Source organism: Mauremys mutica, chromosome 6 (genome assembly GCF_020497125.1).
Source record: "Mauremys mutica isolate MM-2020 ecotype Southern chromosome 6, ASM2049712v1, whole genome shotgun sequence".
NCBI classification, from domain to species: domain Eukaryota; kingdom Metazoa; phylum Chordata; order Testudines; family Geoemydidae; genus Mauremys; species Mauremys mutica.
The window spans coordinates 22523254-22550391 of record NC_059077.1 but is presented as its reverse complement, the minus strand read 5'-3'; the positions used below and the strand labels follow the sequence as shown (position 1 = coordinate 22550391).

Below are 27138 nucleotides of genomic sequence, written 5' to 3'. Positions count from 1 at the left end.
CTAGGATCTGCAGAACTTCACCTCACCAGCACCTCCCATGCCCGTTAAGGGTGTTGCTGGATCATGCTCAACAGCGTGATTTTTGTGGAAGGCGTCCACAAGTTTTGATGAGTGGACTTGGTCATCTGGTTCCCAGGACTGTTCTTCAGAGCCTTCCCAGCCAGTGAGGTACAATAGCTTGCCCTGCTTTATCTTGGAGTCAAGCACACTGTGACTACATATTATTTGTGGTCCTGGACACATACCAGCAAAGGTGGTGGTTATTTTTGATGGGGGAATGGATTTTCCATGTAAGATTTTAGGAGAGAGGTTTGGAATACAGGGTGCAGCTTGAGAGATCGAGACAGGCAGAGTTTGAAGGTAACGGGGTTGATTTTTTGACAGATGTGGTAAAGCTCAAGGAACTGGTGACCTAGTTCACTGGAAGGCTGGTTGGTGCAGAGGTGTTTCACGGATAGGCACCCTTTTTGGCCTACTGAAAATGTTGGTCTCTCTCATTGTCGATGGTCTGCATGCTACTTGTAGGCCTTCTTTGCTTCCTTAAGGTGGCTTCTCAATTTCTCTTGGACCTGGTGAATCTGCTGAATCCAGTTGATAGCTGCCAGGTTTGGGGAGGCCAGAGGTAATGCCGGTGAACTGGGGATGGAACCTGTAATTGTCAAAGAAAAGTCTCTGCCCAGTGGAGACATGATCGGTGTTGTTATATGCAAATTCCGTGTAGGGCTAGTTATTCTGCTGATATTGTTCTAGTATGTGGTTTAGCCTCTCTGTCTGGCCATCTGCCTGTTGGTGGTATGTTGAAGAGATGTAAGCATGGACCCCTTGAAGGGCCTCACATCAGAAGCTCAAGGTGAACTGCAGGTCTCTATCCAAAGTGACACAGTTTGGAAGCCATGGAGACAGATGACATGCTCCACTAGGAGTTGGGCCATTTCTTTGGAGAATGGTAGGTGAGTGCAGGGGCAAAGTGTGCCATCTTAGTAAACTGGTCCATGACAGTCAGGACTAACGTGGCTGCTGGACTCAGAGAGTTCGATGATAAAATCCAGGGTGATAACAGCCCAAGGCCTGGGCCAGCCCTTCACGGGCAAGAGAAGGCAAAGGGATTTGTTGCGCAGTGTCTTGGTGCTGATGCACAAGTCATAGGAGTCAACATAAGTCTGTGTATGGCTTACATCCAGGGCCACCAGAATAAGTGATAGGTTTTAAGATAACCAAAATGGCTCGCTAGTGGAGAGTCATGGCATAGACACAGTGCTTCCACTCAAGGGCATCCCAGAGGCACATATCTTTGTCTATTTACCTCTTATGTAGCATTGTCACATGTAGTGTTGTCCTTTGTCTCTGTCCCTAGCTCTTTGGGAGAGACCCTCATTTCTGAGGCTGAAAATGATTAGATCTTAGAGGATGGCATTGTTAAGAAAGTTACAGGGCTTGAGGATGTAGGACAGTTCCCTGCTAGACATTTCTTGGCTTAAGTAATATTCCACCTTTCTAGATAGTGAGTCCACCTTCTCATTCCGGGCCTCCAGCCGGTAAGTGATGATATAGTCAAAGAGAGAGAAAAACACTGCCCACCTCACTTGCCTCTGGTTCAGTACTTTGGCCTTGTGTAGATATTCAAGGTTTTTGTGGTACCGGATACTGGGCTGCTTCAGGGTAACGACACCATTCTTCATAAGCGGCTTTGGTTGCCAGGAATTCCTTATCCAAGATCTCAAAATTTTATTCTGTGTGGGTGAGTTTCCTGGAGCAGTAGACACATGGATGTAATAACGATTCTGGACCATGTTGCTGAGACCACTGCTCCTATTACTGTGTTGGACACATCAGTTTCCACAATAAAGGCCTGCGTTGGGTCCAGGTATACCTGGATGGGGGCAGTGGCAAAGGTGATCTTGAGTCATTCACGGACATTTTGGGCTTTGTGGGACCAAATAAATCTGGCATTTTTGCAGAGGAGGGTGGTCATGGGCACTATTTGCCCTGAAAAATCTGAAATAAAACACTGATAGAAAATGAAGCCTAAGAAGCATTGTAGACTGGGGGTACTATGCAGAGTGGCTAACTCTGGTTTAGACATTGCATAGATTCAACCATAAGGGGCTATTGCCCCAGAGTGCAAATCTATACGGCAGTTGTAGCCTCGATGTGGGGTAGGATGTCTGCATTTTTTTTCTCAAAAATGGCCAAGTACTCTTGGTATTTGACAGAGAGGTGGGGGGACAATCCTGAGGGCAGCCCCATCTGACCTACCATCAGAGCCCAGAGTATCCTTGAAGTTGGCATTGCCTTATAGTGGACGGGTCTACCTGGATCTGAAGAATCATTGTCAGCCTTGCACAAAGGGTTGTGGAGAGCCAGCCGTGAGACACTGAGAATCAGGGGGAAATGCGAATAATGGATTGAACCAAACGGCAGTGTCTCTCAAGTGTCCTTAAATGGGGATTTCCAGGGGTTCAGTCTCTTCTACCACTGGACCTGAGGACAGGAAGGACCCTCCTATCCTGTCCACAAGGTCTGGGGTAGGTTTTGGCTGTACAGGGATTTGCAGATCTGAACCATGTTGATATCAATAAAGTTATCAGCAGCACCGGAATCATTAAGGGCCCATAGCACAGGTATTGGAAGGCTCTCGTTCGGAATGCGTAATTGTATCATACTTGAAAGTGTGGTGAGGACCCATGTGGCCCAGGATGCATCCCAGTCAAGATCAGGGAGGTGGGCTGTCCCAGGCTATAACCCCTTGGTCACACCCATGCCAAGCCCCTCTACCAAGCCTGAGGTTGGTCGTTTCCCTGATCTCTCCAGGCTGGTGTTCGCAAAGGGCAGGCAGCAAGAGCGTGACCTGGCTCAGAGCAATAAAAACATAGGTTATTATGCCAGTGTCACTCCCTGTCCTGGGTGGTCAAATGCCAGCAAGCTAGATCGACCTGCCTGGGCTCAGGGGTCTGTGGATGACAGTGTGGGTAGGACAACTGCAACACCCCTTTTTTCTCCTCTTTTTGCTCACGCTACTACTGAAGTCAAGACTTTAGTCTGTAGAGAAAACTAGTACCTTCTTTAACCTCCATGTGTTTGGAAATGAAAGGCAAAGACATGGCAAAGGCACAACAGCAGCTGAAGACATGCCTTGACTACAGAAATACAGGTGATAATTTTCCTTATGAATATTAGCCACTGGAAGGGATAGCAACATATTCAAAATCCTTCCATGCTTTGTAATATTCCTCTAGGTGATTATTTCCACTTGGAAGAGGTGGTACTACTAAAGAGGAATGAACTTCAAATGGAAAAATAATTATATGTACACGTTTTCCTACTTTGAAACATTAAAAAAGATGCTTTGGCTCATCCCCTTTAGGATTTACAGTCTTCTTTCAGACAGTTAATAAGTCTTAGCATTTCTGAAGCTGATGATGAATGACTAGAAACTGAAAGTGCTATAAACAAAATTTGACAACTTTAGAATCATCATAAAAATGACAAACTATTCCTCCATTTGAGTAAGGTAGATAGAGTTTAACATTCACGCAGGATATAGTGTAAATTGGAAAAGGACCAAGAAATATAATTCAGACGTATGGTCCTGATGGAATACTACTGCACCATAACGTTATTTGCAAAACTTCAGCAACCACAAATGATCGATAGCATATTTTCAGGATTCTCTAATAAGATATACTGGGCCAGACTTATCCCTGCCATAATTCCATTGAGTAAGCAGGGAAGGAGAGAAAACGCCCCTGCTACCCTATCAAGGAAAGGCTAATGAGGTATCCCTGGTTCCAGGACTGGTTACTGTTGCTCCCAGCAGACAGCGAAGAGGAGCCAGGCATGCTACAGGTATTACTCATAGACTCATAGACTTAAGGTCAGAAGGGACCATTATGGTCATCTAGTCTGACCTCCTGCACAATGCAGGCCACAGAATCTCACCCACCCACTCCTGTAACAAACCCCTAAGCTATGTCTGAGTTACTGAAGTCCTCAAATCGTGGTTTAAAGACCTCAAGGTGCAGAGAAGCCTCCAGCAAGTGACCCATGCCCCACACTGCAGAGGAAGGCGAAAAACCTCCAGGGCCTCTGCCAATCTTCCCTGGGGGAAAATTCCTTCCCGACCCCAAATATGGTGATCAGTTAAACCCTGAGCATGTGGGCAAGACTCACCAGCCAGCACCCAGGAAAGAATTCTCTGTAGTAACTCAGATCCCTTCCCATCTAACATCCCCTCATAGACCACTGGGCATATTTACCTGCTAATAATCAAAGGTCAATTCATTGCCAAAATTAGGCTATCCCATCATACCATCCTCTCCATAAACTTATCAAGCTTAGTCTTGAAGCCAGTAGTCCCTGATGGAAATGAAGATATGGATCCAGATCCTGAGCTACAAATGTGGAGGACACATAACAAAGGAGGGGGTGTGCAAAGGTTGCTTTACGGAACATTTGCTCTTCCCTAAATTGGAGCAGTCTTCATGCTGCTTTAAGTTGTACTGGCTGCCAGCAACAGTCAGAAAGAAGTGCAACAGTTATGCCTCCTTTCCCCAGCCACATCCCCTAACTGACAGCCAGAAACTGAAGTCAAAGGGAGTTTTGTCATTTACATCAATAGCAGCAGGTCTCAGAGACTTAAAGGCCAGAAGGGACCACCATGATCTAGTTGCTAGTTGCTAGAAGCTGGCTGGCTGGTCTAGTTGCTAGAAGCTCAGTCTTAAAAAAAGTTAGGGTTTTTTGCCCCCACTACTCCCTTTGGAAGGCTGTTCCAGAACTTCACTTCTCTGGTGGTTAGGAACCTTCATCTAATTTCAAGTCTAAACATATTGATAACCTGTTTGAATCCATTTGTTCTTGTGCCAACATTAGGCCTTAACTTAAATAACTCTTCTCCCTCCCTAGTGTTTATCCTTCTGATGTATTTATAGAATCATAGAAGATTAGCATTGGAGGAGACCTCAGGAGGTCATCGAGTCCAACCCCCTGCTCAACAGAACCCCAACTAAATCATCCCAGCCAGGGCTCTGTCAAGCTGGGCCTTAAAAACCTCTAAGGATGGAGATTCCACCACTTCCCTAGATAACCCATTCCAGTGCTTCACCACCCTCCTAGTGGAATAGTTTTTCCTAATATCCAACCTAGACCTCCCCCACTGTAACTTGAGACCATTGTTCCTTGTTCTGTCATCTGCCACCACTAAAAACAGCCTAGCTCCATCCTCTTTGGAACCACCCTTCAGGTAGTTGAAGGCCGCTATCAAATCCCCCTTCACTCTTCTCTTCTGCAGACTAAATAAGCCCAGTTCCCTCAGCCTCTCCTCCTAAGTCATGTGCCCCAGCCCCCTAATCATTTTAGTTGCCCTCCTCTAGACTCCCTCCAATTTGTCCACATCCTTTCTGTACTGGGGGCCCAAATCTGGACATAATACTCCAAATGTGGCCTCACCAGTGCTGAAGAGAGGGGAATAATCACTTCCCTCAATCTGCTGGCAGTGCTCCTACTAATGCAGCACAATATGCTATTAGCCTTCTTGGCAACAAGGGCACATTGCTGACTCATATCCAGCTTCTCGTTCACTGTAATCCCCAAGTCCTTTACTGCTGAACTGCCACTTAGCCAGTTGATCCCCAGCCTGTAGCAGTGCATGGGTTTCTTCCATCCTAAGTGCAGGACTCTGCACTTGTCCTTGTTGAACCTCATCAGATTTCTTTTGGCCCAATCCTCCAATTTGTCTAGGTTACTCTGGACCCTATCCCTACCCTCCAGCGTATCTACCTCTCCCCCCCAGCTTGGTGTCACCTGCGAACTTGCTGAGGATGCACTCTATCCCATCACCCAGATCATTAATGAAGATGTTGAACAAAACCGGCCCCAGGACAGACCCCTGGGGCACTCCGCTTGATATCAGCTGCCAACTAGACATCTAGCCATTGATCACTACCCATTGAGCCCGACGATCTAGCCAGCTTTCTATCCACCTTATAGTCCATTCATCCAATCCACATTTCTTTAACTTGCTGGCAAGAATACTGTTGGAGACCGTATCAAAAGCTCTGCTAAAGTCAAGCTATATCACGTCCACCGCTTTTCCCATATCCACAGAGCCATTTATGTCATCAAAGAAGGCAATCAGGTTTGTCCTCTCCTCCAAGTGCTTCAAAATGGATTCCTTGAGGACCTTCTCCATGATTTTTCTAGGGGCTAGGTGAGACTGGCCGGTCTGTAGTTCCCCAGGTTCTCCTTCCCTTTTTGAAAGATGGGCACTATATTTACCTTTTTCCAATAGTCCAGGACCTCCCACAATTGCCATGAGTTTTCAAAGATAATGGCCAATGGCTCTGCAATCACATCAGCCAACCCCCTTAGCACCCTCAGATGCATTGCATCCAGCCCCATGGACTTGTGCATGTCCAGCTTTTCTAAAAAGTCCTTAACCTGTTCTTTCACCACTGAGGGCTGCTAACCTCCTCCCCACGCTGTGCTGCCTGGTGCATCAGTCTGGGAGCTGACTTTGCCTGAGAAGATTGAGGCAAAAAAAGCATTGAGTACTTCAGCTTTTTCCACACCATCTGTCACTAGGTGTCCTCCTTTCAGTAAGGGTCCTACACTTTCCCTAACCTTCTTCTTGTTGCTAACATACCTGTAGAAACCCTTCTTGTTACCCTTCACATCCCTTGCTAGCAACTCCAGTTGTGCTTTGGCCTTCCTGATTAGACTCCTGCACGCTTGAGCAATATTTTTTATAGAGAACAATCATATCTCTTCCCTGCCCAGCCTTTGTTCGGTTAGACTAAACTAGCCAAGCTGCTTAAGTCTCCTCTCATAAGGTAGGTTCTCCAGTCCTCTGATCATCCTAGTAGCCCTTCTCTGCCCTTGTTCCAGTTTGAATTAAACTTTCTTGAACATGGGAGACAAGAACTGCACACAATATTCCAGATGACTTATATAATGGTACTAACACTTCCCTACTCTCCTGGAAACATCTTGCCTGATGCATCCTAGGATTGCATTTTAATGGTCTCATCATTTTCATAGGCAGCTCATAGTCATCCTGTGATCAACCACTATCCAGGTCTTTCTTCTCCTCTGTTGATTCCAACTGATATGTCCCCAGATTATAGCAAAAGTTCTTATTGTTAGTCCCTAAATGCATTACCTTGCACTTTGCACTGCTAAATTTCATCCTAATTATATTACTCCAGGTCTTAGAACTCTAAGCAGGTACCCAACTTTGTTTAATTTCAGGGAATCAATACATTTTCCTAACACCAGATATATTAGAAATGAGTCCTGTATCAGTTTTCTAAGATAAGACCAGATGCCTTTCAATTTGACAAAGTCCTGGAAGATCTGAAGATGATTCCCTACACCATGGCATCTGCTCCAGCTATGTCTCTTGTTTTACAACACATGTGCAAAAAATATCTAATAATAATTTCTCTCCACAACAGGGAACTTGTACTGTTCAGAATAGTTCGCATTATATTCTTCCAATCCTCTAGAGAGATTTGCTGGTTTATTTTTTCCCCACCTTCGCTCACTTTGTCAATATTCCCTTGTATTTCTGTAGAAAAGAGTGCATCTGGGGTTTGATATCCATACAGATATTTAAAGCATTATACATACTTAACTTGCTCAAGAGGAGAATGCCTGGGACAATGCATTTGCTCTTGACACTTAAGAAACTGCTAAAATAGCAGCTCTGAAAATACCAAATAGACTTGTTCAGTGATTCTTTCAACCTTCTCCATACTGTAAAAGGATTCCCATTTACGCACCCCTGGAAGCCCTCTCCCATGTAGCTGGGACTACCCCACCCTCCATTTAGCACCTGTTTGTGACCTCCCAGCTGAGAACTCATGACTTAAATGGACATAGAGAAGGAAAGTTATGTAGGAGAGGAAGGGTTATGGCACAGCACTGGGAGGAAGAAGATCAAAGTTCTTTCCCATGTTCTATCCCAGACCTTTGGGTGACCATGGTCAAGCCACTTAACCCCTCTGTTTCCCCATCAGTAAAATAGAAATAATTATATTTACTTACCTTTCTAACAGGGTTGTTATGTTGTGAGGCTTAATTTGTTAATCTGTCAGGCACTTGGAGATATGCAGATAGAAGTCCCTGTAGAACCACAAAGTATTATTAATTATTATTATTATTATACATCTACATTTTCTAATATATTCTCTTCAGCACTCATGTACACCACTCACTGTTGGTGAATTTCCAACTGTAGTTCAATAACAAAAGAAAAAAAACATGCAAGAAGATATTCTATTAATTTGTTTCATTTAATTTTCTGGCATGACTTTTGTCCCTCATGAGATTTTATGCTGCAGTATCTTCATTTAAAATCTCTGTTGCATTTTACTTATAAATATACAAAAATACGAAAAGATACACCAAGATATATAATGAACCAATAACACATCCATAAGGTACAATATAAAAATAAAAGAAAAGAAAAACTGTATAGGAAAACGGAATTAATTTAAAAATCCCCGAAGTAGGAATTTATTTGCATTACAGACAATATTAAGTTCTTTCATCTTTTCAACCTCTAGGGGGAACTGTGTTTTCAGCAAACCCTCCCCCAAGAAGAATTTCCTTAATCTAGAGCAGGCTTCAGAAATTGTTCTTAATGTTAGCTGGAGCTTAATTTAGGAATAAAGCCTTCCAGAATAAAAAGCACAATTCACTGTAATGCTTTGAATTCGAACAGTGATTCCAATCTTGATTTGTATGCATGCTATTCTGGGAGGAAAATACTGTTTCCATAATGACCTTAGTCCTAAAGGGCCAGATTCCGAAATCCTCACTCTTATTGTAGCCAATGGACATTTTGCCTGACAAAAGATTCAGGACTCTATGAGTTGGTCCTATTAAAAACATGTATGTAGTTGAAAGAACTAATGTCTGCTCACTGGAAAACAATTTTAGATTTACAGCCCTGGAAAATGTTTGCAACCATACTGTATTTGTACTCGTGACAAGGTGGAGTAAGTGATAGATGTAATTTGGATCAACAGTAAATTGTTACACATAAGCTTTTGACTCTAAAAGATCCTTATGCTCTAAGGGCCTGATCCAGAAATGTTTACTAAAGCCAGACTCCCACTAGTTTGAATGGCAGTGTTCATGTGCATAAGGGCTGCAGGCTGGGGTCTAAATCCAAGTCTGTATCTATGTATGAAAACTGGCTTTCAAGCCTTGTATTTTCCAGTCTTCCTTTTTTTAATCACTTTTGTCCTGTATGCTGAGTAGTACCTTATTCCCTGAGAAGTAGTCAAAATGAATAAGGATGGCAGATGTGTGATTTGTTTGCTTATCTCTTCCTTATTGAAACAATTCATGCTAATTGAAATAAGATGCCCCTCAGACAAAATGCAGCACACACAAATGAAAAAGAAAAATACATTTTGGGAAAAAAACTGAAGAGATGTTGCCAGGTTGCAGTGTCATAAACAGACATATAGGGTCAATGGATAGCAGTGGCTGGAAAGGCAACATACAAAATGATCTTCAGTAGGGTGGATGTATCTGTAAACTTTAAAAATCATTCTGAAACCAAATTAAGTAATCAAATAATATTACTTTAAATGCACATCTTTCAGGCAAGTTACTTATCTTTGAATTTCTACATCTTATTTTTTTACTGATCTCCATTAGATAAATATTCCAGGAAAATATTCTGGTGAATTTTTGATTAGTTGATTAGTTCTGATTAGAAAGAAAATAGTGTTATTGGACCTTTTAAATTCTATTGCTTAGTTTAATTGCATTAAAAGCATGTGCAGTTTCCTCTTGGGTTTAATTCAGACTTCATGTGCTCTTAAAGATGAACAGCTGGGTTCCACTAGGAACCAAAGTCTTCAATTTATACTCTGTACAGTAAAGGCAGCAACAATTTGTTTATATACATTGCCCTGACAGTGACCTCAACCCTGAATTAAACAGACCCCTTCTGTAAGGTGAGAAGCAGTTCACTCACCCTACCAGTTCAACCTTAGGCCTCTCATTATAAGCATAAAATGTCAAACTGTGCAGGATTACTCTGCGTGTGCAGACGTGGACCACTGATCATTATGGAACATGCACAATCCACAGAGATTTCACAGTGCAAGTGATGAATGCAGTTAGTACCCCCTCCATTCTACTTGTATCCTCCTTCACTGTACCATTTTTAACTCTTTTCAGTATTTAATGTTGAGAATAGTTTCTTATTCAGAAAACGATCATCTATCAAGTAGCATTTCCAAAAATTTTGAAGTTATAGTTGCTTTGTTAGCAATACATATAAAACAAGTGTGTTTTTTTTCTTACCATGGGCAATAGCTAAGTACATTAGTCAGAGAGTGGTGCCCAGACTACTTAACAAGTGAATTTTCACACCAAAATACAGTGTTAAATAAACACAATTCTCTGAACACAAACTCTTTTCAAATGAAATAATATAATTGAAAAATTAGTTGTTTTGCTTTTAATCACACACATTTATGGGGGCACACAAAGTCTTCTGCAGAATTAAATTTTGCCGCTTAAGCCCAGCCTGTAATGAGGGGCAACGCAGAGCTGCTCTGTTCTAGGGGCCACACCCAGTGGCACAATGTCTCCCAGAGCTCCACAGTTGCATGGGGGGATTCGGAGCATTTAATTTGCTACATACCTTTAAATAGGGTGACCAGATGTCCCGTTTTTAAAGGGACAGTCCCGTTTTTTGGGACTTTTTCTTATAGAGGTGCCTATTACTCTCCACCCCGTCCTGTTTTTTCACAGTTGCTAGCTGGTCACCCTATCTTTAAAGGCGGCAACATGCTTCTCACATGCTGCCGACCAGCTCTGCCGGACAGTTTATGTGGGGCAGAGCCAAAGTCCTACCTACTCCCTGGAAGTAGCCTCTGGGCATCCCTGAGTGCTAGTGTTTCAATTATACCCCTCCCCGTGAAGGCTGTGCAAACTAGAAGAGTTCCCCCCCCCACCCCCCACCAACCAAAGAATGGACCATGTGAATTTTGGGGCAGATTCTGCTAGCTTTCCCCACACTGGTAGCCCACTGCTTTCCATGAGGCTGCCTGCGGCGTAAGTAGGATGAATCCCGCGCGTACACTGTCCATCACCCATGCACAGGCTGGTGCACGTTACACCCGGAGTTGTTCCGTCCATGTGAACGGGCATGCTCGTGCACTAAGGGACCACTCAGCCCGAGTCCGTGTGGCGCACTCGGCGCAGTAACGACCCGCCAAGAATAGTGCTGGATTGTCTGGGATTCGGCGGGCTGGGGGGCAGCTACTGGGTCCTCTCCCTGCCAGTGCCTATGCTGCTAATAGCGCTTTCTTGCACTGCTGCAGACTAGCGGCACGGTGCTTTCGCCCGCAGGGGAGCTAGGGACGCTCCCTTCCGCCAGCTTTCAGCAGGGGCAGCAGCATTAAAGGGGCGCCCCACCCGCTGTTGCATGAAAGGGCCATTTCAAGTGTGTGTGTGTGTGTATGTGTGGAGGGGGGGGGATTCATTCATTCGGAGGGCGGCTCCCAATCCTGCAAACCGGGCGTTTAAAACACGCTCGGTCTCTTGCACGGCCCCAGGTCGCTCCGCATCCAGAGTTACAGCATTACGAGTCAACTTCATGCGTGCTACTCGCTGCATCCCCAGCTCCTGATTTTAAACGGGTCTTTTGCACGCCGTGTTGGGACACGTGCACGGTGAAGGAAAAAACCCAACAACGATCGCATCCAGGGGATTTTCAAAGTCCGTATTGCAAGGGTGAGCGCGGCTTCTCAGGCAAGCAGCAGCCGAGCGGTGTCTTTTTATTTCCTACCCACCTCTCCCCTTGCTCCAGGTTTGCAGCGCCCTTTGCAAGCCATTGCTCATCAGCGCGCCCCTGGGCGAGATGTGGGTTGGTTACAGGAAGAGGGGCGGTGGGGGGGGGGGCCGGGATTTTGTTGGGGGGGGAGGGGGCGGAGGGGCGGATCAGCCCTGCAGGAATGTTAAAGAACGACTCCTCCCCAAACACAAACCCGGCCTCGCAGCGCCATGTGTGGCAACAGGCGCGTTGGCTCCCACACTATTTAAACAGAGGGCTATAGACCAGCGAGGATCAATAAGATCAGCCAGGAGGCAGAGCGTGGGGGAGGAAGATGCCCCACTAATAACAAGTTGCTGGGACAGTTAGTTAACCTGCCACAACACCCTTAAAAATCAGCCACCCAACAACCGAGAGAAAACCAGCAGCTCCCTCTTACCCCACGGGCCAGTGGTCTCGGTATTAAAGTGTGCAGGGGGCGGAGGTTGGTAGCACTTTCTTGTTCTGTGCAGGGCACACGGGGCCTCGGAGGCAGCGGCGAGAGGGGGGAGGGAGCTCACTGCTATTGAAACCATGCCATCCTTCTTCTTACTTAGCGTCCCCGGCATCCTCACGGCTTGGATGCTCCTGGCAAGCAGCAGCAGCCCCGACGAGGAGAAGCTGATCAGGGTCCTGGTGCTGCTGCCCAAGGACAACTCCTACCTGTTCTCCCTGGCCAGGGTCAGGCCAGCCATCGAGTACGCCGTGCGGAGCCTGCAGGAGAACGGGACCTGCCTGCCGGGCTACCGCTTCGAGGTCAGCTACGAGGACTCGGAGTGCGGCAACCGGGCGCTCTTCAGCCTGGTGGACCTAGTGGCCCTGAAGCAGCAGAAACCGGACCTGCTGCTGGGGCCCGTCTGCGAGTACGCGGCTGCCCCGGTGGCCCGGCTGGCCTCCCACTGGAACCTGCCCATGATCTCGGCTGGGGCGCTGGCCACCGGCTTCAGCACCAAGACGGGCGAGTACTCGCACCTGACCCGGGTCTCGCCCGCCTACGCCAAGATGGGCGAGATGTTCCTGGCCCTGTTCCGGCACCACAAGTGGAGCCGGGCCACCCTGCTCTACAGCGACAACAACCAGGAGCGCAACTGCTACTTCACCATGGAGGGGGTGCATGTGGTCTTCCAGGAGGAGGCGTTCCCCATGGCCGTGCACAGCTTCGACGAGAGCGGCCGCTACTTGGACCTGGACGAGATCGTGCGCTCCATCCAGGCCGGGGAGCGAGGTGAGTGAGCCAGGGGCAGCCCGGGCAGCCGCGGGGGGGAAATTCCCCCTCCCCCTTGCCCCGATCACACCCCGCCAACTCCACCGGCGCAGGGCACCCACCCCAGCCAGGGCTGTAGCCCCGCTGCGCCCCTCTGCGTCCATCACCTGCCTCCCAGTGGAGCTTTGTCCAACCCCCCTCCCCGGGGTCTCCGCTGAAGGAGCCTTGGCCAAATCATCGCCCACCGGTGGAGTTGAGTTAAATCACCGAAGTCTCCTTCCACACACCCCACACGCCCAACGATGCACCCTCCGTAAAAGTCTGTCCCAAGCGCTCCCTGCCCAAAGCCCTGGGCCAGCCTCCCGGAAAGCGCCTCGTGGCTGGAGAAGCGTAGTGCAAAGCCCCCTCCTGTGGCCGTGCGGAACAGCTGTGGCTCAGCCGCCGGCCCGGCCCTAGTTCGCCGCCCTACAGCCCGCTCCGCCAGTGCCGACGGGGGTGAGACGCTGTCAGATCAGCGTCTGCAAAGCAGCACCTCGCACTGGTGCAAATGGCTACGCAAGGTGGCAGAGAATCAATCTCCCGGTGTCTAGTGGAGCAGATTTCCACCGGCAGTCAGTCCTTCCCATAGTGATCTGCAGAGCTGGGACCATAAGCCTCCCCCTTTAAAGCAAAGAGACAACATTGTTTTAAAGCTGGAGAACGTCTGATAAAGCCCCGACTGTGTGCAGCTTGTAACATGCAGACACTGGGGGCGGGGGACGGTCTTCAAATCCTCTTTGTGTGGAAAGTCATTGCAATAGGATTACTATGTCCTGAATGCCACAGCGGTTTATTCCCACGTTGACTGCATGTAAACGGGAAACATTCAGGGGATTCCTAGCTTGCAAAACATGACGCTCAGAATTCAGTTCCTGCAGCCAGTGGTTTGTTGGACGCATTCACAGTCCTAGTAACGCCGTCTCCCATATACGCTGTGCTCCCGAGTGCTCTCCAGCTTCCTTAGCGGGGATTGATGGTGTGCAGTGAGCTGTATTTTCTCGCTATGCATTCGTTCAAGTGCCGTGCACCTGAACTGGGGGAGATGGAGGCCGTAGGTGCAACGTGTTGACAGAGGCGACCGGCAGTTTGTCTGATCCGTAAGGCAGCTAGTGAGAAATAGCCATTAATTGTAGCTGCATTCAGCTGGGGGCCACACTGATAATCTGTCTGAAAGTAAAGCAAACTCATGGCGGAAGTAACACAGTGAAATGTATGTGTGTTGATAAAGTAGGTTTGCGTATCAAGGCTCGCAAGCAGAGTAATCTGAAATCCAAAGCAGTATGGACAAGAAATGATGAATAAACATGACTATGAAACTGCACAGGATGAGATAAAACCTTTGGTCCAGAATGACTTAACCCTTGAGGCATTACTTTGCTGTTTATCGCCTGTTGAAGCTAAATCCTCGAGTATCTTTTCTTCAGCTAGCTCTTTGCATGTTTTGCATGCTGCATGCATTTTCTGTTTTTAGGGAGGGTATTAGTTATGTTTCCTCGGGTATATAATAGCAAACAACTTGCCAGAGTCTTTTTTCTAGCGCTTCCCCTAAAACGTGACACATTAAAAATGTGTTAGTTGTGCACAGAGATAAGTAAGAGAGATTTTCTAGGCTATTTTGTTGTGTATACTGTGCTGCAAATATTTCATGTTCTGTGCTTTCAAGTGGCCACTCGCAGTATCGGCAGGGTAGATCTTTTGTGTCGTTTCCTGTTTTTATTCAGATCGGGAAGTTTTCTCCGTTCAGGTTACACACTGATGGCTTTTAGGCTTGTAGTTCAGCACTGCGGTAGCTATCAAAGGAGCCAGTTATGCAAGTGGTGGGGGTGGGATATACACTGCAGAACCTTTACACTGGCTCTGCTGTGTTATTCATTGCATATGTATGTCATCTGTTATGCAGAGACATCTCAAAGGGCAGATTTCACTGTTGGTCTGTGGCACTTTAGACTCATTGACTGATTCTGATTATGGATATCTCTCTCTCTCTCTCATACACTCACACTCTCTCTCTCCCAAATAATCTAAATGCCAGAGTAAAAGAAACATGGCATGCTTGTGTGGTGTGTCTGAGTATGAAAATTACATGCGGTTTCTGAATAACCTGCTTAGAACTTGTAGGGAACGCTCCTTGAAATAATTTATGTGGACATATAGTTCCTTTAAGGTTATATTTAAATATTAAAATGTATTGAGTCTTGCACCTCCTTACACCACGCTGAATTTGGCCCAGCATCTGAGATGTATGGTATTTTGGCTGATCATCCTCATTAGCAGGGATTAATGCAGATAAGGGCAGTTGAGACCCTGGAGGTATTGGGAGAGGGAGGACACTTGAAAGGGATAATATTTTGCCCAGCTGACTGTCACATGTTGAAAAGTTTGGGCATGATTCTGTTCCCAGTGAACCTACTGACTTAGATGAGAGCAGGACCAGCGCCTTTGGGTGAAATCCTGGCTCTATTGAAATCAATTTGAATTTTGCCATTTACTTCAGCGGGGGTAGGATTTCACCCTTTTGTATTATGATGCTCTTTATTTATAGTAGAAATCTGATTTATCACAAACAAGCTGCATTGCTAACAAGAGAGAAAACACATGTATCTGCCAAACCGCAGATTTCTGGATTGGACAGCAGACCTGTTGCTTATCCTGCAAGTTTTTGTTTTAGTGACTCTGCATATGTTCAAAGGTTGAGCAAAGTTTTCCTCTCATCCTGCTAAGTCTTACCATGGAGATTTTCTCCCCTCTCCGTCCATTTAGAAGCCCCGTTGAGTATTACATAAATAACAAAAACATTTTGTGGAAGCAGCTAGCAGGGGAATATGTGAATTTCTAACTCTTGCATGTGTGCAGTAATTTTGCCACCAACTGTTAGCAAAAAAACAACAGGGAGATAAGTGTCTTGTAAAATATCTTCAAAAAATCACCCTTAGGCTGGATGAATTGATTATATATCATATAATAGCAAAAAGCGTGAAACATAATAGAACAACCCACATATTTAGAATGCACTGGATTAATTGCAAACCTGAATTAATTCTTATTAATTTATTCATTTGGTACATAAGCATATTAAATGAAATTTTCCTGCTAAGGCAATGACAACCTGGGAATTTTTTTTGTTAATTGCTTGTTGAAAAGAACCCCCCCCCAAAAAAAAAAAAAAAGAAAAAAAAAAGGCAGAAACATGTCCAAATATTCCAAGCATGCACTGTGCACTAATTGATAGTGGATCAAGTTAAAGAAACTTCTTCCCTAAAACTGACTGGAGATTTAAATTTTAAAATATGCACTTAAAACTATTTTTCTTTAACTCCCAGTTAAATAGAATCCTATTGAGTGAGTGATTTTTTTTTTTCAAAACAGATACAAATCACGCTCCATATAACCCCAATGCAGTCACCACATGGTATATTATTTGTATTGATGCAGTGTATATACTTTAGCACATGGTATATTTGTATTGATGCAGTGTATGTGCTTTAGGACTTTGCACTGGTGATATAGCTACACTGGTGTGAATTTCATGAACTCACAGGGCCTATGAGATAATTGGTACCAACTGATGGATTTTTAATATCTCAGGAGAGCACTTACGCAAGTGCTAAAGTTGAACAGAGAGGAATTTAAGCACTAGTTTAAGTGATTTCCTGAATGAATAAGATGCAACAAATGACAGCTAGCCAAAATAGCCAAGCAGAGAAAAGCATTTTTAATTAACATAAGGCTTATGTCTCTGCTTTGTTTTCTTGATGATTAAAAGCATAATAATTCTATTTCAATAAGAAAAGTGTTAACCTGTAGCAAATAGAACTTGATTTCTTTTTTATTCTCTTCCTAATTGCAGTATATATATACAGCCACATTTTATTTTAACAAAGGGAATGGCGTTCTCTTCCTTCAACTCATCTATCTTCAGTTTCATTCCTGTTTACAAGGGGAATTTCCATAATTTCTCAGAGGATTATACTTTCAATTGATGGTTGCTTAATTTTTCATATATTTTGATTTTTTTATTCGAATGAGAGTGACAGTCACTGAAATCTTGATATAGACTCAAATTCTACTCATTTTACTCATGCAGATAGTCCCACTCACTTCCATAGCAACGGAGAAGGGATTTACTTCAGTGGGGCTTATGCACATGTTTTAAGTTAATAATCTGCTTATGTAGTCATTCATAAATGTCTGCATTAATGAGTTAATGAATTTTAGTTTTCAAAATACACTTTTTACAATTTTCACACTAAGGTAACATTTTGAAAATGTAGTTTGGAAACCAAAATTCCAGTTCCTTCAGCCTCCTGGATCGCACATCCTTAACAGCATAGAGCACACCCTCCTGTCTTTGCACCCTCCTGGAGGGTGTGGGTGTTTCTGGACTGCCTCTACTGCATGGTGGCCAGGTGTATGTAGCTCTCTGCGCCTGGCACACCTGGTGAGCTGTACCAGCAGGATTGCCGTGCTGTGCTCAGTGCCGTTTGGGAGACCATCCCTGTGGTAGCATCATCCCACGTGCCCTGGGTAGGATCTAGCCCTAATACAGAAGGACATTTTAAAAGTTATACCAAGTTATGGCCCTACCAAATTCATGGCCCATTTTGGTCAATTTCACGGTCATGGGATTTAAAAAATCATAAATTTCATTATTTCAGCTATTTAAATCTGAAATTTCACAGTGTTGTTATTGTAGGGGTCGTGACCCAAAAAGGAGTTGGGAGGGTCACAAGGTTATTGGAGAGGGGGTTGTGGTACTGCTACCCTTACTTCTGCACTGCTGCTGGCGACAGTGCTGCCTTCAGAGCTGGGCAGCTGGAGAGCAGCGGCTGCAGGCCGGGAGTCCAGCTCTGAATGCCGCGCTGCCACTGGCAGCAGCGCAGAAGTAAGGATGATATGGTATTGTCACCTTTGCTTCTGCTTTGCTGCCCCCAGAGCTGGACTCTCAGTCAGCAGCCGCCACTGTGCGGCTGCCCAGCTCTGAAAGCAGCAGCACAGAAGTAAGGGTGGCAATACCATACTATGCCATTCTTACTTCTGCTGGCAGCGGCTCTGCCTTCAAAGCTGGACTCCCAGCCTGCAGCCGCTGCTCTCCAGCTGGCCCAGCTCTGATGGCAGCAGCACAGAAGTAAGAGTGGCAATACGGCACCCCCCCCAAATGACTTTGTGACTCCCCTGCAACTACCTTTTGGGTCAGGACCCCCAGCTTGAAAAACGCTGGTCTCCCCCGTGAAATCTGTAAAGTATAGGGTAAAAGCACACAAAAGACCAGATTTCACGGAGGAGACCAGATTTTATGGTCTGTGACACGGTTTTTGTGGCCATGAATTTGGTAGGGCCAAATTTGGTAACCATGGTTGAGAAAGGAAGACAGCTTGGCAAATATGAATCTAAGCCTTTGAAAATGGTTCTTCCAAATCTTAATGTCACAAAAAATTGCCATGAAAAGTGAGTGTTTATTACAAAGATTGGCCTTTTTATTTTTAATGCTTTTCCAGATCTAGTCAACTGGCTAAAGCTTTCAATTCAGCAATAATTAGTTTAACAAAACTCAGCAATGCTGGCTGAGGTCCAGATCCTACAAACACTTTAGCACATGCTTAATTTAAGAATTTGAGTAATCCCATTAATTTCAGTAAGACTACTCTATGTCCATAGAGGTAAGCACTGTATAAGTGCTTGCAGGATCAAAATAGTAATATCGGAATTGCTTTGATATGTATATTTTAAACTGAAGAAAGTATAAGAATTTAGTTATATTTTCTACTAATTTACAAATACAGATCAAATAAACATAGTTACATTTTTACTTCATTTACATTTTTAAAAGCTTGCAAAAAATGACACACACACAACTTATCTTTGGAGTTCATGAGTGTATTTCCTGTACACACCAAAAAAATGTAATCTTTGATATATTCCTGCTGTGCTAAAACCACATCCAAATAGTTAACATTTGTCCCCTCACATTCCTTTATCAGCTCTCAAACTACGACCTATCAACACATTTTAAAGCAGAAATTTTTCCACTCTTCATTCCTGTTAGTCAAGGTCATAAACTGGTGCAGGGGGAATAACTTCAATTTCACTTACAGGATGGGGATTTTATAGTAGATGTGAATTATGAAGGCAAAAGTCAAGAGACGATTGGGAGGCAATTAGAAAGTGTTTTAAAAGAAAAACAGCTCACCTTTCCAATTAGGAACAGTGTGCCAAATTCATTCCTGGTGTAAATCCAGAAAGAATTTGATCCCATAGGCTGTATTTGCTGATAATGATTCAGTAATTCCTATGCCAAAGTTTATATCAAACATGAGCTCTTTTTCCTCACCCCCATCCCCTCCAATGTAAGAGACTAACAATACTCATAAGTTATAGTTTGCTCTGGAAATCATTATACTAATCGACTACCGTCATTAAGACAGACCTGTCCCTGGTGGAATTTCTCTGAAGTGTGTTGGGTTATGCCAGGGATGAATTTGGATCATTATGCCTATAATGGAATAAACCTAGAAAAGAGAGAGAAGATGGATTGTGTGAGCAAAGATTTGGCTTGTGTGCAACTTTTATGTGAGCACAAGCACTTGACAAGAAAAACTGAATATGATTTTGATTGAGCTTTATTGTTTGGATGAAAATAGCTGCTTCCATTGTTGTAGCTTTACCATGGCATGGCAGTACTTCTTGAGACTATGTTATGTTTCTTTTTAGTCAGCGCACTGACAACTTTTATTTTGATTTTTCTGATCAAATCTCATGGACCAGGCCATTAAACAAGCATACTTGTATCACACCAGACCGCCTTCTGTGCTTGCTGCATGTGTCATCCTAGGAATGGGAACAGAATGCTCTGCCTGGACACAGACCTGCACATATTTAATAGTTTAGCTAGTTTCACATGTGTTGTGAAGTTATATAGCAATTTGTGATATAGACTGTTTACTATGAGAGAAGTACACCTCTTGATGAAAGGGGAGAGGGAAACAGGTGATGTCGCCTTACATGCTTTGTATGCTGGGGAACTGACCTATGTGCTAGCATCATTAAGCTAGTACAGAGGGAAAAGCAGGGATTAGATCCATGCTTACACAGATCAAGTGGCTAGAAAAAAAAGGCAGCATGATGGAACAGCAACCATGTTCCTATAGGCTGGAATAGCAGCTGCAACCTATTAGTGGCAGGTTGGGAAGTACATTCTATCTAGCAGTTTCCACTTAGCTCCCTGCACAAAGTCTCTTTACTCAAGTTATTGAGTGGGAAGGGATGAATTTCACCACATGCACAAAACGGACTATTAACATGCCCTGGGAGTTTTTGACCAGACTTCGCTCTCAAGCTTATTGGGCCATCCAGTATCTTGTCCTTCTGCAGATCACTGGCACTAATTCTGACATATGGTAACAACAGTAGATTTCCACTGTAACCCCCTCCTCTCCAGCATATAGTACAAACCAGAATGCTAAGTGCCCAGCTGCATCTCCATATTTAGAATTTTGAAGTAATGTAAATGTTGCCTGGATATTACCTCTTGGATGATAGCATAGCTCTGATCTTCTAATCCGCTAGCATGGATGGAGTACCGCTGAATAATAGCGGATCACATTTTAGGATCCAAACTTTTATATGTCTTTTGGATCATTGATAAATGAGACCTTGAATCTTTTAACAATGTAACTGTTTTCAAGGTATTCAAAATGAAATTCTGAATGATAATTTTATCATTTTATGTCTTAATCTTGGAATAATTTCATATTCACTTGCAATAACAAGGCAGTGGATAGAGCTCTGAACTGGGAGTCAGGAGACCTAGGTTCTCCTCCTGGCGCTGCCACTGACCTGTGGGTGACCTTGGGCAAGTTACTTCTCCAGCTGTGCCTCAATTTCCCAATCCATAAAATGGAGATAATGATACTCCTTTGTATAGTGCTTTAAGATCTATTGATGAAAAGTGCTATATTAGAGTTAGATGTTGTTGTAATAAAAATTAAATGCACAATTAAACAAACCAACAAAAACCTCACCACATTACATGAATCAAGAATAAGATAGTATTTGGGCATAATTCTTTGCCCATTGAAGTCAATAGGATGTTTGGCATTGACTTCAGTGGGTAAAGGATTGGCCTTTGGTATTTGTATGCCCCTGTCTCATGTAGGCTCCTTTGGAAATCCCAGATTTAATTGTTAGCCCTGTTCCCATGATTTTTAAAATGTTGGGAGGACAGTTCAGGTCACTGTCTCTGGCAATGGACAAGCTTTATAATCTGTTCCCAGAGGTTTCAAGAACAGCTTCTTATCTCTGTTTTCCATTTTCCTCCACCAGTTGTAATAATGTGTGCCAGTGGTGACACAATAAGGAACATCATGTTAGCTGCTCATCGACAAGGAATGACCAATGGGGACTACGCTTTCTTCAATATTGAACTTTTCAACAGCTCGTCATATGGTAATGTTATTCCCCACCCCCGCAGTATGTTGCAAAACTTTCTGTAAACATGATAACATTTTTAGATTTGTTAGTCTTAAAATATACCACTATTCATCTTAAAATACACCACTATCTCTCCCTGGCCCCGAGGTTACCCGCCACTTGAATTATGATATTAGCAAGACGGAAACCAGAAATTCTAGATTTAACTACTTCTGGACTGATCTGTGTGAAGAAGCTATGTGACTAAATGAGAGTTCTAATACAGAAATTCCCTTACATTGTGGGAAAACTGCTTCCAACAAAGACCTTTGTTATACCAGCCAGTTCTCACTACCTTCTATTCTAGTGTGTGTGTTCTGATTCACAGTAGGTTGCTCCAAATCCCAGTCTTGTGATTGCAAGTCTTGGGCCTGGAATAGCCCAACCCTTGTTGTGGGCTAGACTGCACATGACTGACTGGGAGGTAGGCAGCAGTGACACAGTGAATCCCAGCACAGAGCGTCATTGTTAAGGTAGTGAGGGGTTGCCTAGATCACCAGCCAGAAAATCTTGATGCCTTAGGGCGAAATCCTAGTCCCACAGAAGTCAGTGGGAGTTTTGCAGATTTGTACACCTGCCAGTGGCTGGAAACCCTTGATCTAATATGTGCTCCAGTTTTTGACGGCACATAATTCCTGCAGAGACACGCTGCTATATCTAGCCTTGTAGTATCACCTGGCGCACAGAAGCACAGTCATGTTCACCCCAGTATAATATAGTCACATACATGTGATGTGCTTATATTTTTTAATTGGTTCAGATTTCTGTGTCCCACACATCCATATACTAAAAGGTATCCTTAGGAGTTAAGGTAAATAGTTCACAAAAGACTCAGCACCACAACCCCAGAGTTAAGGGAGCACTGTCTATCTGGCTTCTTGGCAACTGACCAGTTTAAATAGCATTTCCTGAATCATTTTTGTAAATAATTCCTAGGGGAAAAAACATTAGAAGGATCTTTTGTTCTTTTTTAAGAAGGGGCAAACTAACTCGGAAGAGAAATCTATGCAACTGACTGTACACAAATTATTGTCAAATGCATAAAGTAAACAATCTGAACACACAGAATGCCCATACCTCCTCTTACAGTTCTAATAAACTTTGTGTTATTGGAAGTCTAAAAAGGTACAGAACTGTAAGACAGAATATGATTTACAAGTAGCTATTGTTCCTGTAAGATAACACAGTCGCACTCCTTTTTTTGTTGTCTTTAAAGTTTTTTTATTTTAATTTGTAAAAAGACACATTAATTGTTGAGGCGGCAACAGTTGCGCTGCTTCATCAGAAAGTCATTTTAAGTGCTGCTCCCAGACTCCATGCCCAAAGCAATCTTTGAAAGAATTTGAAAGTGTGTAAAATTACTTTAGAAGCTCTGTTAAGTAATGGTAGCGTCTCTGTTTCCATTTACAACAGCTGTTCAAGTGAACATGTTTAGGTCAGACTGAGGTACAGAAGCGTGTTCACATTTAGGCCAATATTACCTGAAACCCAGCTGTCTCTGGGAAAGCCAAGATCCAAAATGTGGCATATATGTGGGATTGGGGAACTATGCTTCTTAGAGGATGGCTTAATAACGTTTTGTGGCTGTCAGCTGTTGTCATGCTCTTTTCAGAGATCTTCTGTGTGGACCTCATGGTAGAACAAAGCTTTTGTGCTTGATTGGGTTACAATCTAGAATTGTGATAGCTGGCTGGAACAGTAGCTGAGAACCTCATGAGGAGATGAGACAAAGAATTGATTGAAAAAGAGAAGATAGATGGTCAATAAAAATTAAAGAATTAAAAAAGGATCATTTATGAATTTTGCTAAGATCATAATCCACAAGGGCTGTAGAGATGCAGCACCTTCACAGCATTGTGCTTTGGTAAACAAACAACAAAGAGTCCCAAGCACAGCGGCCTTTCTCTGGGAAAGGAGAGAGAATGGAAGGGAGCCACCATTTGACTTGGATCTCACTGAGGGCTAGACTGTGGCTTTGCCACAGGTCCTGTGTATGGAGTGGCAAGCAGCTGCAGTAGCCCGGTAGCAGCTCACTGAAAGAAATGTGCTTCTCAGAGGCCCTGTTCCTTCATTGGTTCCCTCATGCTCGGTCAGGAGGAGGTGAATAACTTGCTAGTGGCCTGTACTTCCAGCAAATTATGACATTCCCAGTGGCTCGGCTGCTATCACAACACACTGGGGAACAGAGGAGATGAAACGCAGGCTTCTCCCACTTTTCACCCACCTGCATGCCTGGATCCAGGGTCCGTGTAACCCACTCATGGCCATAAGATCTTTATCCCTCATCCATCCCTGTGCAAGCACACAGTCCCAAGTCAAGGCGGATAGAATGTTTGATACTTGGCTGCTACCATCTCTGGCATTCACTCCATCTCATCCATCTCCATTCCCTTCCCTTGGTCTCAGCTGACCTGCTTTCTGCCTGTCTATAAATCAACAAATTCCTTTAACCAGGCTGAATGACCACATCCTCCCTCATCTCAGGGTCCTGCGTGTCTCTGGATTCCAAACCTCAACAGCTATTTGTGTTCTGCAGTTTTAGTCTTTGTACTTTTACAACTGGCTTTTAGTTCCAAAAATAAAAATGACTGTCTGGCTTTTTAATTATTTTTAAGCATTTAAAAGCAAGTTATTTAAGGACACTGTTATTCCCCCGGGGCCTCATTATTTATCAGTTCCATAGAACAGCCTTAGCACCTGATTCAAGGCAATAGGAGTCTTTCCACTGACCTCAGTGGGCTTTGAATCAGGTCCTTTGGCCTCAGCCAACGCACAGGAAGTACTCAGGACATGACAGGAAGGCAAAGGCATTTAAACAAATAACCTGTAACTGAATTTAAAAATCTCTGATTACTTGTAGTTGTTTCCCGAGTCCAGTCTCCCACCTGCTGTGTCATTGGGCAAATGCAAGTACAATGTGTGCAATGGCACATTTGTAGTTGGGTGTTTGTTTTCTGCTAAGAGAAACTGGGCCTATCATGCAGCTAGTGTGCACGTGGCATTCCCATTGATTTCAGTGGTAGAGCTGGGTGACAAGTGGCTACAAGATCAGGCCCTCTGTGACATCATTCCAGGTAATTACTTTACTCTTCTTACTCTACTTAGACCTGACTTTGCTCAAAGTTTAAAAGGGAGTCAGTGGCACATTGACTGGGAACTGAACCCAGTTTTGTCTCCCTCTCACCTGTTCTAGCCCCTAGACAGCCTGCTTCTCTGTATTTGAGGATGTTATTTGCTCATATCTAGACTTGACTTCAGATGTTAAAAATAATCAAGTAAATATGGGAAGAAAACCTTATTGCTGACCATTCTGCTAGGCTGGGCTTCTGACTAAGGATCATAATCTGTATAATTATTTCAAGGGCATTATGCCAGTCCCCCTTGCTATCTTGTTCCCCTAGTATCAAGAGGCACGTTGAATTCTCTTACATTAGCCTCACAGCACACATTGCACAAATGTGACAATATATTGTACATTGCTGTCTACCCCAAGCAACATATAGGGGATATTTAAGCAGAAAGGGAGAGCAAGCCCTTTATGCAAACTAGCCTGGAATTGTAAATATTTTTATTTCTCCCTTAGGAAATGGCTCGTGGAAGAGAGGAGACAAACATGACCTTGAAGCAAAGCAAGCCTACTCATCCCTCCAAACAGTCACTCTACTGAGGACAGTGAAACCTGAGTTTGAGAGGTTTTCCATGGAAGTGAAAAGTTCTGTTCAGAAACAAGGTCTGAACGAGGATGATTACGTAAGTACTTGATTATGAGCCTAGGGCTTTTAGCATCCTCAAAAACAGGCTCCTGATTAAATCAAAGGTGACAAAGTGTTCTATTCTGAATCTGTCAAAAACACCTGTGTTCAGTTGTGAAACTCACTGTTACTTTGTGAACTCTCTCTGGTAAGATGTTTTTCTCCCTGGCTAAAGAAAATTGCTCTTTATGTTTGTCCACAGTCATCAGGGAGTACACAGAGGGAGGGGCAGCACTTCCATCGTTCATCACACTCCTTTTATTGGTAAAATATTTTTTTCGTTCTTGATTTCTGTGTTCTCTGTCTCACTCCAACTCTCCCTCATGCTTTTTCACTCTAGGGAAATGGGGTTTCAGCAGGTTGTGCTATCCTGTTGTATCTGGTACATTGAACTTTTCTTATCCTTAAGGGGAGTTGTGCCCTACTTCCCAGCGTATCAGGCTAAACTTGTCTGTGTGGTTTTAACCATCCAAATACCCACTGGAGGTATTCCACAAATCCTGTCAAGTATTTTAAACCTGGAAGTACCACAGTGCTCCAAAGAGGGAAGTAAAATACTATAGTTCTTGTTACTGTTCACCTCTAGAGGAAGATGCTTCTGGGAATTAGTATAGAGTATCAGAAACACTGAAAGGATAGTGCTCTAAGATCATTCCTAGATGTGTCATCTTTGAGATGAAGATAGGAGGAGCTCACAGCACAATACACACATACAGTTGCCTGCATGCTGGTGCAGGTACTTCGCTCCCCGTGAAGGGGGAACTTTCCATGGCCACTAAAAAACCCCTGATGTGGCTAGAAGAGAATGTGGCTACATGAGAGCTGAAGCTCATACCGCTCCAGGGGAACATGGTGAGGATGTCAATCCATTGCAGCGACAGTGCCGTGCAAGAACTTTCCCACCATCGCTACTACTGGAACTAAAATTACCACATTTACACAGGAGACCAGTGAAATTGGTAAAGTCAGGAAAAGCTACTTGTTTGATACATTCATACACTATTTTATGTTGTTTTTATATTGTTTAAAGGATTGGCATTCATTGACTTCTATAAAATAAAGGAAAGCAGAAACAGTAAATATATATTGCTTGAAAACTCAGATTTTGAGCAGAAACAATTTTCAGAAAATCTGCACTCAACCAACCATAGAACAGCTCTCTCTGAAAATCTATCACTGATTTGTGCTTTTAGGTATCGGGGAGGGTTATTTGGAATGAAAAGCCTTTTTGATACAGTTACCCAGGGGGGTTTACAGTCACAGTTCGGGTCATAATTCCATGAAACATGCAAATCCAGACTGAATCCTGGAAAGTCTGGTTCACACCTTACTGCTACAATGAAACAGAAAGCATGACTGAGTTCAAATAGTGCTCCAACGAAGGGCACAGGAGGCCCATTCAGATTTGCACATCTTTTTGCAGATGAAGTTATAAGACAACACAACTCCCATAGGACATGGGGATAATGATGCCTTCCAAGGAACTTTGAGATCTGTTAAGGGGAGCGACAAACCCTGATTCCCACCAACTGGAACCGAAGACTTGCCCTGGTAGCCCCACCAGTCAAGAGCAGGCAGGCTAACGTTCAGAAAGCAGGAGCAGCTGAATGGCTAGGAGAGCCAATGAAGCCAGGAGCATGAATGTTATCTATCCAGCTCACAGGCTGAGGTGGGTGAATTAGGGAGGACAGTTTGGAGTAAGAAGGAGAGGCACTCTGTGGTTCTGTAGGACATGGAGCCCGCTTCAAAGATCTGTTTGGAGGACGATGCGTGTATCAATTCAGCGTTGTGTTAAACACCTGGCTAGAATTACATTGCCAACAAAACATGAGTCCTAT

At 44.0% G+C, this 27138-nt stretch overlaps 1 protein-coding gene and 1 long non-coding RNA gene across 9 annotated transcripts in view; one reads left to right on the top strand and one right to left on the bottom strand.

The window, feature by feature from the left end:
* LOC123372412 overlaps positions 1-27138 on the bottom strand; it is a 375513-nt gene that overhangs the window by 26969 nt on the left and 321406 nt on the right. For 5 of the 6 annotated variants that reach the window (XR_006580273.1, XR_006580270.1, XR_006580275.1 and 2 more), the window contains one exon: positions 8044-8121. This is a non-coding gene — a long non-coding RNA (uncharacterized LOC123372412). Of the gene's footprint in view, positions 1-8043; positions 8122-12939; positions 13167-27138 lie in introns of those variants that run through there. The other variant, XR_006580271.1, reaches the window with a different exon arrangement.
* NPR3 (natriuretic peptide receptor 3) overlaps positions 12059-27138 on the top strand; it is a 58361-nt gene continuing 43281 nt past the window's right edge. For 2 of the 3 annotated variants that reach the window (XM_045020481.1, XM_045020480.1), the window contains exons 1-3: positions 12059-13064; positions 21402-21524; positions 25132-25298. In XM_045020481.1, the coding sequence (XP_044876416.1) occupies positions 12374-13064; positions 21402-21524; positions 25132-25298 (981 nt within the window). In that variant the 5' untranslated portion in view covers positions 12059-12373. The remainder of the gene's footprint in view (positions 13065-21401; positions 21525-25131; positions 25299-27138) is intronic. The other variant, XM_045020482.1, reaches the window with a different exon arrangement.